Here is a 12767-nt window from a genome sequence, read left to right as displayed (position 1 = left end):
TTGTGTGCAGACACTCTTGTTAGGCTGAATTTCAGTGGGCATAGGCCCTTAAAAGCTTGTCAATTTTGAAGATTGAGCATAAAGTGCTTTTGAAATTTTACGCTCATGTTTACACTAAGAAAAAGGTGGGGTTTTTTTAAAAAAAACAACAACCATTTTAAGCGAGGACAAGGCACGTTGCAGTTTTAACACATTAGTTGGTTATGAGAAACTAGAAGGTCACTCCTAGGACTTACCACTGCCAACTAACATGTAGGAGTTACATTTTGCCTTGTCCACACTAGGATTTTAACATGTATTTAAAAAAAAAAAAAACCTAGGACAGTCAAGACCTACTTAAGGTGTCACACAGCAAGTCAGTACCAGAACCATGATTAAAACTGTCCTTTGAGTGGGGCTACCTAAATTAGTGTATTCCAGGCAAGTCACTTAATTTGCCAATGTAGGTATTTGTGAAATGGAACATATCCTCCTTTCGTCTTTGAGAGATCACAGTTAGCTCTTCAAAGTACTGTATCAAGACTAAAGAATTAGGTGGCCAGTGGAGTTTCAAGCTGCAAAGTACAGACACAAGGAAGAGTGAGTGAGTCTCTAACTAAGGGACTTTGTGTATCAAGGTAGTATCAAGTATCAAGGTAGAGTTTTTATTGCATAGAAAGGGAACTGTGGTACTCCATGATGCAGGTGAATTTCCCTCCCCCACTTTTTCCAAACAGTAAACTACCCCCCGCTCCCACCTTGAGCCTCTATCACACTCTCTCTCTCTCATCAGAAAAGTTTAAGCAATATTGAAGTGGGACATTTTTATTCTAAATGACCAGCTCATGTGAACAGATGCACTGAAAAAAGGTGAATTAAATCCAATTTAGTTATTTTGATGCATGTTTGTGTGTAACCAGCCCTTAAACTGCCCCCATCCTCTTTTCTGCACAGCAAAATGTAAATGTTCTCCACAGTAGTAATGATTACTATTATTAAAGTTCAGTGTGGTGAGATAGGTTACAACAGTTCAGTGTATGCAAGGATCCCTTTCTAAAGATAATTTTAAACAGATTGCTTATCAAGTTGGAAACAAGTAAGATTTTTTTCATTTTTAATATCCCTCTGAAACCAGAAAATGAGTTCTATATGGTAGAAGTTTTCATAAAGTTCTGAGTATCAATCACCTCCAAGTAAAAGAAACACTGTTTAAAAAATGATCATTTTAATTAATTAGCCTTTATTTCCATAATCACTAATCACATGATGCAATATAATTTTGCCAAGGAAAAAAAATCAAACTGATTAAAAAAATTATTCACAAAGCTCTAGCTGGAACCTTCTTTTTATAAAGGCTAAGCAAGTAATTAGTGCTTTTCTCATACATAATCAATTACTATCAATTTATTTTTTAAAATGTTTCTACAAAAAACCCCTGTTTTTTTCACCCATTATGGTAACTCATGTTTTGCCAGATGAGGGAAAAATAGTTTGCACCAACCCCAGTCTAAAATGATTACATCAGGTGAAGGGATGCAGAGGGGGTTGTAAGACAAAAAGCCTATGTAAAACTGTAGTTTAGAAAAATAAGTATGGATTGTATACAATTGTGGTTGAAGACTGAAAATGACAAAAGCACTGCCATTCAAAAGGCACAGGAAATACTGAAATACAGATTAGGGTATATGCCTTACAAGAGTTTTTCTCCTCTTAAACTCGTAGCTTAACTAGGTGCAAAAGTACTCCAGCTAAAGTAAAAAGCAAGGATGTCCATCCACATTCAGTTGCTGGCCAGAGACTGATGGATAGGGGGCTGAAAGCAGCGCACATGTTCCACTGGTGTACCCTCTCCATCACCAGACTTCAAATACTTGTCCAAGATAGTAATTATCTCATTGTTCAGGATCTGGAATTTGCGAATTCTCTCAACCATTTTCTTCAAAGGCTGCAACGTCAAAAACAGACATTCAGAAAAGAAAACCATCCTTTGATAAAAACAACGAGAGTGACTGCCTCAACCCAGCAGTCTTCTGCCAAATCAGCACCTCGTGAACCAGCCTTGTAAGAATGGAAAGAGGAAACAGTGTCACCCTCCTATTTCTGCCCTGATGGTGGGAAATGGTCTGGATAAGTTATGAATGTTTCCCACCCACTGCTACATGCAAAAATCCACTTAGAATTTTGTTTTTAAAAATCTCTGTTTATCAGAATTCCAGAAATAGGCCGTGGATACGGGCATTACAACTTCAATAGGACTAGCTCTGTTCTAAAGCTATGTATATGTATCTAGATAGCATCATCTGTTTCATTAAATGTAAGAAAACCCATATAGCAATGAAAGGTAAAGGTTGGCTCAGTTAAAATTCCAAACCTAACATAAGATAGTACTAGCAACTGCTCTACTGCATAATCTTATGCACTGAAAAGCAAACTGGATTAATTCTGAACACTCCACTTTAAACAGTGATGGCTACAGCTACCATGTAGCCCCAGGCAAATGATTCCAGTTTTTTCATACACATCATTGCAATGAGTATAAAGCCAATGTTCTCAACATACCACGTTCTTGATGACTTCATCTTTGCCATCGTGCTTTTGTACTTTCAGTAAATGGTAGCAAAAATCCAACACATCAAAGCGACGCTGCTGTCCCAAAAGCACAATGATCATACAACCAGCCCAGTGCAGCCCATCTCCAAAGCACTGTCTGTAAGAGAGTACAAGGGCCAGGAAAATTATATATTTCATCTAAAACGCCCAAGAACAAGTTAGCATGAAATGTTGAATAATGAGATATTTTCTCTTAAAAAATAGGAGTCTAAAACCATGTGTAAGATGTTTTCCAGGCTGTGGTTTAAAAGCCTGTCATTTAAGGTTTTTAGTAATTTAGAATCTGCAAGCACTAGAAATGCTGAAAAACGTATCCAATCTTACATTCTTCCAAAAAATGTTTCTCCCCATTACTCTGCAGCACTGCTACTGTCACATTAACCCATAGAACAAACTGACAATGCCACGCCACCACATTTATTTGGTCTTCGTGGACTAAAGGAAGCAATGTCCTAAGACTTCCCCTCACCAACTGGCCAGTGATAGACAAATTATTGCTCAGAAGCCTTCCTTCTGAAAACTGACAAACATAATGCTAAAAACTAAAGAACTGAAAATTGCAGGACACTCCTGAATGCTCATTCCTGCTGTTAACACACAGGAAATAAGAAAGTACTTGTTAAATTACTTAAATTCATCTACTATAGTGGTAAGCATCACTGGTGTTGAGAGGTATGTGCTAGGATCCTTCCTTATGGGACCTTTTATTATGTACCAAAGTATTTAAAATAGATTATTTCTTTAAAAGATACAATTAATATCTGTGGTCCTGTGCTAACAGACCAGTGCAAGAAGCATGTTCCCTTGTTCATTGTTCTGTGATTGCTTCACTGAGCTATCTCAGAAATATGACTGAACAAACATGAGCTTTATGTTTTGCATCCCCACTTCTAGTTTTGGAAATACAATAAAGTACTGTTGCAAACAAGTGTGTAATTAGCAGCCTACGATACATACTCCACAGTAAACTCGTGTGTTCCCACAGGAATGCAGTACACAAACTGCATCGCACTCCAGAGGCGGTGAAATTCCACACACTCATCCACATGCATCACACCATTGCTAGGAAGGGGTCCACGCCAAATTGGGTCATCCAGGAAGGCCTGAATCCTGGTCAAGATGACCTCAAACATAGATAGGCCACAGCAGAGGCGTTCCTTGGTCAGCAAGTCTCCTTCCCTTGCTATTGCAATTTGCTAAGATTGAGAGGAGGAAATAAAAAGTGAATGAAAAAGCAATTTAGATTAGTTATGGGGGAAGTGTCATTTCTGTTTGAAGGCCTTATGTTAATGTAGGATGAAGCTCTATTGGGGTGTCATGCTGATCTAAAAACACAGGATATGTCTACACAGCAAAGAAACACCTGTGGCTGACCGAGGGTCGGGCTGCTTCACTGCTGTGTAGACTTCTGGGCTTGTGCTACAGCCCAAGCTCTGGGACATTCCTACTCCACAGGATCTCAGGGGTTGGGCACCAGCCTGAGCCGGAAGTCTATACAGCAATGAAGCAGCCTGAGCCCTGTGAGGCTGAGTCAGCCGGCACAGGTCAGCCGTGGGATTTTCTTTGCTGTCTAGACGTAGTACTGTAATAATAGTTTACCTGAATGCCCCCAATTCCAGTTCTGCGCCTCACCTTGGAACAGATGCATTAGAGTGCATACAGAATGGGTTACTTAAACGATAATATTTACTAGATTTAACTTAGCTTTTTGAACCAATGCTTTTAGGTTTTACTACTTTCATGAATTCGCCTGGGGTCAAGGATCCAGTGAAGGATGGAAGCCACAAAACACCAACAATGAAATATCTGCGTTAATTTTTTTACCCACTCAATGGAAAAGAAGCTTTTAAAGGCTTTTTGAGTGGAAAGGTCAGCTGCTGCTGTACTGCACCAAGGTTTGTAGGTCTGGGGTTTTTTTAACACTGCCAGAAGACAAAAATTGGTATATTCACAGTTGTCTGTTTGCTGGCACAGGTAATGGCCCCTTCCTTACTTACTGCTGACTCCCTGGGCTGCTGCATCAGAAACTGATGAGCTTCAAAGAGAGCATGAAGGGATTTGTATAACTGCAGTAAATTCTGATTTATAATTAATACTTGCTCTAACTGTATTGTACCAGCTTGTGCCCTCCCACTGTAAGCTCTCTGCACTAGGGACCGTGTTGCTTGCTCAGCACAGCTCACCTAACTCTACCCATGGTAATAAACAGTCTGAACATCTGGACAACACTCCCTTTTGGCCCTCCAAATTCACATGTCCCAAGCCAGTTTGTCAGCTGTTGAAGCAGATGGGAAACATCCTCTGCCTCCTTGTAGAGTGTAATGGCATCTGGACAGTAAGAGCAGCTCACTGATAAGGCATGGAGGAGGAAGAATGTTCTGTTTCGTTAATTAATTTTCCAGGAAAGCTCAGATCAAATATAACAGCTGGTTTCCAAAAAGGTTCTGATTTTATCCAATTTGTTCACTGAATCACTAGAGAACAAATGACTTTTTTAAAAGGTCACAGAGCAAATCAGTTGCTTTTGGTGGAATTTGAACTGGGAGCCCCTTGGGTGCCACTCCTTTGCTTTACACGTTATATCGCAATAGTGTATATGGAAATAAACACTTTAATCCTCTCCCAGAACCTAAAATGTCACCTCTGCACTGTCCCAAACAATTAAACAATAAGCCATCTGCACACACAAGCTGATGACCAACTTTACTGAATCCCAGGATTTACTGGCGGCCTTAGTGTGAGAACAATTTTTGTGATGTTGGTAATTCTCACAGGACTATAGGTGTTGTGAGGGTCTCAGGTTTCTTATGTACTGATATTTCTTCATAAAATGGCTGGGGCACAAAATTTAAGACATTACCTGGGGTGTTCCTAATCTTTCAATCAGAGGAACAAGATGGAGTGGAGCGTATTTTGATTCTAGTCTTTTCATTTTAGCATCGAGCCTTTCACCCTCTGAAAGAAAAAAACACGTTATTCTTTAAAGTTAGCGGATTTCATCACTTTATAAACAATGAAAATTGTGGCATGGAAATTTGTATTTTTATTATAGTTTATTTTTGTCACAGTAGGAGTTCTGTGTGTAAGTTTTTAATTTGATGGGTAATTTTATTCAAAATGGCTTGTGTTTTCTTCAGTATACATTTTATTTGATGCACAGGATCCATTAACAGGTTTATCCCCTTAATGTTACATTATACATTCAAGTTTAAAGAATGTAACTATACAGCCAAAAACTAGTAGTGGAACTCATTTTGTTATTAACTAGATTTTGCCCTCAAACTAAGGCTCTTTTGCTATCTCTAATATACTTTGACCCCCATGCATACTAAGATCATTAAGATTGCCCTGATCACATGCAAAATACTTGCCTCCAGAGGATGGAGTTATATTGAGGGTGAAATTTTATGTATAGAATTTTTTTTTTTTTTTTTTTTTTAATCACCATCGGTGAGTAGGAAATGTTAGCGGGTCAATAGAATTTGCAATAATCTGGTTAGTCTGATGGCTACTGACTGAGATCTGAGTAGCTGCAGTGAATCTGATAAGGCTCTTGTAAATTTCACTTTGTAATTTATGTGAATCCTCTGAGCAGAAGCACAGACAAATCTGTTGCTGCTAGCAGTGGGGAAGAGATAGAAAAAGAAGAAAACCAAAAAATAAGGAGTGGTAGAAGACAAAATGGATGAATGAAAGCAGCTCATCTTCCAGCAACCATGAAGGGAAGAGAGACCAGAAGGAACAAATCCTGCAAGGTACTGAGCACTGTGTTCCCAATTCAGCAAAGCATTTAAGCATGTGAAAAGACAGTGGCAACCATGCATATGCTTAAGTGCTTTGCTAGATCAGGGACTCAGCACCTTTCAGGACCCAGCCCTAAATCGCCCCAGCTCCAGTCCCAAGTTTATTTTGCACACCGGCAAGCCAAGGCTAATATGAATAATGGGACCCCATAGGAAGTCCAGGATCCTCCAATCTCATCACCAAGTGGGGATGAGGCAGCAGTGGGCATCTCACCGGTATGCTGCACAGAGCATTCTTGATCACCCCAGCCCAGAGAGCCCTGGTTAATAGAGGCTTAGGCCTCTTGCTATTCTGTGTACTGTATTTTTTTTCAGGCCTGCAGACACTCAGTAATTTGCAGTCGTTGCAAATAGCACATGTGTAAAGGAAGTTGCAGAATTATTAATTCACCAGCAAGGAAGCAGTATAGGGGGTAATACTGCTGGAGAACAGGTGCTCGTCCAGCCCATACCTTTGACATGAACCCTCGGCAAAATATTCTGGAATGGTGCAGCATGCAACAGGTCACACACTTCCTCTAGCGACTAAGACAAAAAGGAACGAGAAGCATTTAGGAGTAAAAAAACAACAGCGTGTCAAGGGCATCCAAATCTGTTTCAAAACCATGCTGACATTCTGTAACAAATAATGGCAGACACCAGAGGGCACCAAACACCTACCGTTAGAACAAGCACATGCTGCTTTGAGCTCCCTTTTCACAGTAGTACTTAACTGCATTTTGGCTTCAGCAGGTTACCTTGGATTTACAAACAAGAGTTACAGCAACTCTGCTCCCACCTAGAGTTGGCAGTTCTTAGAGGACAGAGGCTATTTATTGAAAAGACTAACGCAGCATGACGCATTTCTATAGCAAAGCGGCAGACAGATCCTGGGTAGACACACAAATGTGAACAAAGCAGAGTCATGTTTTTATTTTTACCAACACTGTTCCCATAACCCTTTATCACCCAGAAACAGGTCTCCCAGGAAGAAAGTGAGAGATGCAGGAACATAATGGTGGGGCCCCAGCTTGGAACCATTTAAAATCTTTATAAGGAATTAAAAAAATAAAATTGTTTCACAAATATTAAAAATATCCATGAAACTGGATGTATTTGCTTCTGGGCAATCCCTGTATGTTCTCAGCATATGAAGCAGCCAAGAATAGAAGCTGAGATAAGAACCAGGCCTCTTAAGGGCAAAAACGGAGAAACAGCATGTTTTCATTTTTATATCTGATTGACATTAATGACTTTAACAATCACCAGAGAAAAGAGAGGCTTTTATGTTCCATGACTTATTTCAGTCAAGCACAAGGATCCTGCCCTTTTCCAAGGAAATTAAATTTCCCACAATGAGCAAGAGTGTCTAACAGTCAATCGAATTAGATGCTGGTAGTAGTAGTAGTACACATTTATATTATGGTAGCACCTAAAGGCCCAGTTGGGACTGGCGCCCCATTGTACTACTGGGCACTTTACAAACATAGGTAAGAGGCAATCCCTGTCCAGAAGTCTTGCGTCTTTATTAGATTGCAAGCAGATACCAGAGGGTCACACACACTGTTGCTTCTGTAAGCACATTGCACACACCAGGGGCACCTTACATCTCTCCCTGCTCTCCTTACCTCACGAAAACTTACAAGCAAATGCATACATTGAAGAACTGGCACAGCTTTGTTAGTGACAGGTTTTTGTGTTTTTAATAGGTGCAGAAGAATGGCAACAGTGGGGAAATTAGAGTAAGAGAGCAGGAAAAAGAAGGGGAAGAGGGACAGTCAGAACACATCACTTGCCTGCTGATGGGCAGGCAGTAACAGCCATCATGGCAAAGGTTGGCCTAAGGAGGGCTGTATGGATAGTGTCCAGGAGCTGCTCCCCCACGCATAAAGGGCAACGTGGGGAGCATGAAGGTGCTTGAGGCAAAGGTTGACTGGTGGGTGCAAAGGCTGGGAATGCTGCCAGAGTAACAGAGGAGGGTGGTCAATCAGCTACATAGGATGAGGCTAAGTTGTAAAGGGCCTTAAAGATAGAGACAAGAAGCTTATGTGAGCTGGGGAGGTGAAAAAAAGTGCCAGAGGAGGGATTCGAGAGAGAGGTGGTGTGGTCAGAACAAAAAGCCAGGAAGATCTTAGCAGTAGCATTTTGAATGGACTATTACAATGTTGCAGTAGTCAAGGCCAGAAAAGAGGTTGCAGTAGTCAATGTACAAAATGATATGGGTCTGATGATGTTTTTAGCTGTGTGGACAGAGAAGGCAGGCCAGATCTTAAAGATGTTGCGCAGGAAGAGGGATGCAACTTTTGGACACAGCCTGAACATGTGAGTCTAGAGCGAGAGGGCAGAGTCAAAGATGACACCCAGGTTACAAACTGAAAGGAATGGTGGTGGTGTCCATAGTAATAGAGACATAAGGGAGAGCTTGGGGAAGTTCAAGAGGTCAGTTCTGGCCATGCTGTATTTCAGATGGCACCTACAAAGTCAGAAAGATGGACTGGATGGAAGATGGCATGGCTGCAGAGGTGCAGATTTGTGACTCATAAAGATGGTAGTCAAAGCTGCGTCTGCAGATAAGAGCACCTATCAATAGAGGTCAGAGGGAGAAGTGGAGTGGGCCAAAGGGGAGGGGAGATCTAAAAAGAAATAGGGAGGAAGGAAAAGAATAATCTACTAAATGAGATACTGCAGCAGAAGTACAAGGGAACTCTGAGAACAGAGACAATGGAGGAGAGTGTCTGAAAACAACTGAAGTAGGAGGGCTGTTACCACCTTCACAGCAACACCGGCTTTCCTATCAATAATGCCAACAGCAGCTATTATTGAGTCTGGCCTGACAGATTTACTACACTTACTGAACAACAAAAAACACACCTAAAAACAGTGTATGGCCTAGAGATATCTAGCAACCAAGAATATTTCTGTTAGATACTTAAAATCAAATTCCAGCAGTTACAATGCAACATAAAACTGATACAACTGAAACCAAAAAGTCATGTAACAACAGCTCAATTTTTTCCTGAATGCTCATCCTTCATGCATTTTATTTTGTTTTTAAAATGTTGCTGTTTTATTACATTAAAAAAGCCTACATTAAAAGAATGTTAAGGCTGCAAAAATCAAGGACTGAAGAGTAAGGTAGAAGAGGGGCATTTCCCCTCTCTCCCCCCTCCCCCATCTTCTGCTCTGCACCTCCCCCACAGCTCCTGCTCCTAATATTTGTCCCGCTCCGGACTCCTATCCCTTGACTCTGCCCCACTCTCCTACCTCTCTGCATTTCAACTCAGACTGTTCCTACTTCTGCCATGCTGCCTGAAAGCCAGCAGAAGGGGCACGGAGAGCACAGGAGACAACCTATCTGCTCTCAGTTCCTGTGTCCAGCGTCTCCTAACTACTAGGAGAAGAGATTACAGAGAAAGTTCTGCTCAGTCCCTGCAGCCCCACTATGGCTCATACTTAGTCTGTTTATGAGGATGGCGCATGCACAGTCCAGCTGGAATGTAACAGCTGTGTGTGGCTGGAGCATGCTCAGAGCAGATTATACCTTCAGAGTTAGCTGCCAAACTAACGTCTTCACTGAGCATACGTACACTGAGATTTTTCAGATGCACATAATTTGGCCAAATGTAGGCAGTTTTCCCCTAGGGAAGGTAAATATGCCTGATACTGGGGCGACTTTCCCTGCCAAATTTCAAATCTGTGTTCCAAAGGATAGAGGCACTAGAGCTCAATGTAATGGTTGTAAGAATTTTTTTTTTAAATGCGTAAAACAAAGTTTTTTTCCTAACCTTGTTGTTGGAAATTGCTTAACTCTTTTAGCTGAAATTTTTCATAAAAACTGAGCCTCTGGCAAACACTTGGCATGGAAGATTTCAGCCAACATGCTTTAAATTTGGCAGCGTTATCAGCAACCGAAAACAAGGTCTTACAATGGAAAGTGTCAGACAACCTTAACTAGAGACGTCGTTACCTGTGCTACGTATAACATTTTCCCCTTTCTAGTGCCTTCTGTCCACCTGAGGGTTACAAAGCAGCAAGTAATTTAAGCTCACAACATCCCTGTGTATCCTTATTTCTCAGACAGGGAAAACTGAAGCAAGAAGATGTAAAGAGACCTGGACTATGTCTACACTGCAGCACTAATTCGAATTAGCTTAATTCGAATTACAGAAAGCGATTTATAGAAAGTGCTGCAGACTGTCCACACTACAGTGTTTGTGCTGGTTTCTTGCGTCCACACTGGCCAGCCTTAATTCGAATTAGAAAGCAGTGCAATGTGGGAAGCTATCCCACAGTGCAACTAACCATAGAGGCTGTTGTGATGAGTGTCATCATCCCAGGATGCAGCGCTGCTTCCCCCACCCCCAAACAAACAGGAAAAGGATTTTCATGCTGTTTTTTTACTCCCCTGATTGCCATTGCTGCAGGCTCATGGAGCCAGCTGAACTATGCTCTCATTTTGACCGTGACGAATACATCGCAGCTTATCCTGGATTACTTTAGAACTGTATGCTGTTTGCCTTTTATGCTACCCCCACCACCCCCTGTACATTGCTTGCCTCTGATTTTTCCCTTCACCAAACAAACCACCCCACCTGTATGCTGTTTGCCTTTTATGCTCCCCCTACCATCCCCTGTATATTGCTTGCCTTTGATTTTGATTCTACAGGTGTCTGTAGAATGTAAGATAAATAACAACAGAGTCAGTTAGTATATTAATACAGTGATACAAATGTTTCCATTTCAGATGGAAAGCATGATATAATGTATCCACATGTAGCACTGTGAATAAACTCTTAAGAAAGTATCAATTTCTATGATTGGCCACTGAAACAATGTAGCAAAGAATTTCCTCTCACTGCAGGCAGTTAAAACGCATTCACCATGCGGGGAGGGGGGTGGGTGGTGAAATCTTCAAACCCTTAAAGAGACAAACTGCAAAGGGCTTGTTGTGTGTGTGTGTGGGGGGGAGGGGGAGGTGATCGCAGCTTGGATTTTAAACCCATTCACCACAGGAAATGAAGATTTAAATCTTCCCGGGGCTGCTTTGGGGGAGGGTACTGAAATGGGGCATCATGGGATACAGTCTGGAGGCCAATTAATTCGAATTAAGTCCCATTGCATCCACACTCACACTAATGCGAATTAACTGATGCGCTTCAGGTGCTAATCCACTTGCAGAGGTGGTTTTATTAATTCGATTTTAAAGGCTCCTTAATTCGAATTAACAATGCGCAAGTGTAGACATGGGAGTAATTAATTCGAATTAAGCCACCAGTGTAGACCAGGCCCTGGTCACATAGCAAGTCTTTGACTCAGATCTCCTTAGCCCGCAGACTGGACATCCCATTGTATATACTCTAAGAATATAAAAATAGCCATACTGGGTCAGACCAATGGTCTATCTAGCCTAGTATCCAATCTTCTTACAGTGGCTGGTGCCAGACGTTTCAGAGGGAATGAATAGAACAGGCAATCCGTCCCCTGTTGTCCACTCCTAGCTTCTGGCAAACAGAGGCTAGGGACTCTAAGAGCATGAGATTACATCCCTGACCATCTTGGCTAATAGCCATTGATGGACCTATCCTCCATGAACGTATCTAGCTCTTTTTTGTACCGTGTTATAGTTCTTGCCTTCACAACATCCCCCAGAAATTTAAAAAAATAAATTAAAATAAAAAAAAGTGTTTGAGTTCCCACTGCAGTCTTGGCAGATATACTGCCTGGCCCTCAGCTAGTACTTAATGGTGATGTTGCGTTACAGTGTGTCCTTTAGAAACACCTAGGAGCTCACTGATGAAGTCTGTTGTGCCAGTTCACTCTGTTCTTGAGTTAAATATAGAGCTACATAAATTCTTGACATGCTAAAGTTTGTGTTTCTAAAGAGAAAAAAAACAGCTCCCTCAATTTCTTTGTCATCTAGTCATTTATTTTACAAACTGAGTTTAGCAAGCTAATGGAATATTCCATACGTGATCTCCCTTACTCTACCGATCTCTCCCCTCCTCACAATGGTATGAGAATTTAACAGAACTTCAGGAATTTAAAAATAGCAATAAGTAGGATGTATCCATTTTGGGCACTCAACAACTTGAAGACCACCTTATGTGCCATACCAGTTTTTATATGGGAATCACAGCATGCAAACTCTACACATTGTTATTCCTCTTTTTAGATACCTGAGAGGCACTCAGCGTCTATGGCAACAGAAGACCAGAAGTACCCTTAGAGAGAGAACTAATTACTACCTTCCTTCAAAAAACACTAAGCAAAAACGAGCACAGGATAAGATTAATACATGGTATAGAGAACAGTGTATTGAAAATATTGTAACCAAAGACAGCCAACAACTTGTGTGGTATAGCAACCCCCCTTGGTCTCGCCTATTGGCAGCAGTCT

The 12767-nt window shown here is 41.2% G+C and overlaps 1 protein-coding gene across 2 annotated transcripts in view; it reads right to left on the bottom strand.

Annotated features, from left to right (window-relative positions):
- Positions 1–1187: 1187 nt before the first annotated feature.
- Positions 1188–12767, bottom strand: part of CYFIP1 (cytoplasmic FMR1 interacting protein 1) — a 110549-nt gene continuing 98969 nt past the window's right edge. For both annotated transcript variants that reach the window (XM_067559965.1, XM_067559964.1), the window contains exons 27-31: positions 6845–6917; positions 5450–5544; positions 3547–3785; positions 2539–2686; positions 1188–1924 (exon numbers count right to left, since the gene is read on the bottom strand). In XM_067559965.1, the coding sequence (XP_067416066.1) occupies positions 1760–1924; positions 2539–2686; positions 3547–3785; positions 5450–5544; positions 6845–6917 (720 nt within the window). In that variant the 3' untranslated portion in view covers positions 1188–1759. The remainder of the gene's footprint in view (positions 1925–2538; positions 2687–3546; positions 3786–5449; positions 5545–6844; positions 6918–12767) is intronic.

This window comes from Emydura macquarii, unplaced genomic scaffold, assembly GCF_026122565.2.
Source record: "Emydura macquarii macquarii isolate MOO-44397 ecotype Brisbane River unplaced genomic scaffold, CSIRO-AGI_Emac_v2 contig_2207, whole genome shotgun sequence".
Lineage (NCBI taxonomy): Eukaryota > Metazoa > Chordata > Testudines > Chelidae > Emydura > Emydura macquarii.
This window is presented reverse-complemented; position numbering and strand designations above follow the sequence as displayed.